Here is a 1,463-nt window from a genome sequence, read left to right on the forward strand (position 1 = left end):
CACGATCAGATTGCAATGATTTGATATGTTTATCATGTCGTTTCTCCGTTTCCGTCTTAAATTCTTTGAATTTATCAAAGCATTCAGACTTACGGCGCAACAGATAAATGTATCCATATTTTGAGTAATCATCTGTGAAAGTCACAAAATATTCAAAACCACCTCTTGCTTGTATATTCATAGGGCTACACAAATTAGAGCGAATTAACTCTAACTTACCACTAGCTCTATTTTCTTTTGAGAGGAAATGTCTCTTGGTCATTTTTCCTTCTAAACAGGATTCGCATGTTGGTAGTGCTTCCACTTTCAATGAACTGAAAGGTCCATCCGAAACCAACCTCAAAATTCTATTTTGATTTATATGACCTAGACGTAAGTGTCACAAATAAGTTTGGCTCAATTCAGAAATACGTTTTCTTTTTTGTGGCAGATTAATGTTATTTAATTCTTTTGGTAATAGCACACGAGGAGATATATCAAGAATAAGGTCAGGTACTCTAGCAGCAATATAGATAAAACATTTATTAAACTTAATAACAGCAGAGTTATTAATGATTATAACAAGCATATATTATTTTCGAAATCGAAATCAAATTCCTTCTAATAGAAGGCACATAGAGAACATCTTTTAAAACTAAAATTCTATCACTACTAAATGAAACTCTAATATCTCATAATGCTAAAGCTGGTGGTGGCTCGCCATTGGCTTGAAAAACGCAAACTTCATTCTCACTTAGCCGCCGCGTTTCCTGAAACCCCTACAAAGTAGTGCAGATATGATTAGTGGCTTCTGAATCTACACACTAAATTATGGTAGAGACAGCCGCTAAACACGTTTCAACGCCATTTAAATTTGAATTACCTTGCTAATTCAACTTTTCCAGATAGGCAGGACATTGCTTTTTCTGATGCCCAGGTTGTTTGCAATGATAGCACTTTCCTTTGGGCTTTTTCACACCACCAACTGTACCTCCAGGCGCCAAAACCTTGTGAGCCTTTTTCTTTTTCTTAGCGCCTCTTAGCTTTGAAACTGAAGCTTTCTCAATATTCAGTACCACAACCGGAGCTTGCTGTTTGATAATAGATTCTGCCGCTTGCAGCTTATTCAACAATTTCGTTAGTGACAAATTCATTTTGTTCATATTATAGTTCAAGCAAAATTGTTGAAAACTGTCAACACAGTCTGCAGAAGCATCTCAACTTGAGATTCCTTATCAATCATAGCTCCAAGGACCTCCAGCTCATTTATAAGACCTATCATCTTCAGAGCATGGTCCCTAACCCGATGATCCTTCGGCCATCTTGCTATTTAAAAGGGCTTTCATCGCTATCTGCTTAGCCGCACGATTTTGATCACCGAACATCTCTTTGAGACTTTCGAGCATGTCATAAGCAGACCCCATAGACTGATGTTGATGTTGCAAAACATTCGCCATAGAGGCAAGAATGTAAAATCGTGCCAT

General features: G+C 37.3%; 1 protein-coding gene across 1 annotated transcript; it reads right to left on the reverse strand.

Annotated features, from left to right (window-relative positions):
* Positions 1-866: 866 nt before the first annotated feature.
* LOC109217091 lies at positions 867-1,463 on the reverse strand. The gene is made up of 2 exons (XM_019381323.1): positions 1,283-1,463; positions 867-1,183 (listed from the first exon to the last, which is right to left on the reverse strand). The coding sequence occupies exons 1-2, from the start codon at positions 1,461-1,463 to the stop codon at positions 867-869; spliced, it is 498 nt and encodes a 165-aa protein (XP_019236868.1).

Source organism: Nicotiana attenuata, unplaced genomic scaffold (genome assembly GCF_001879085.1).
Source record: "Nicotiana attenuata strain UT unplaced genomic scaffold, NIATTr2, whole genome shotgun sequence".
Taxonomy (NCBI): domain Eukaryota; kingdom Viridiplantae; phylum Streptophyta; class Magnoliopsida; order Solanales; family Solanaceae; genus Nicotiana; species Nicotiana attenuata.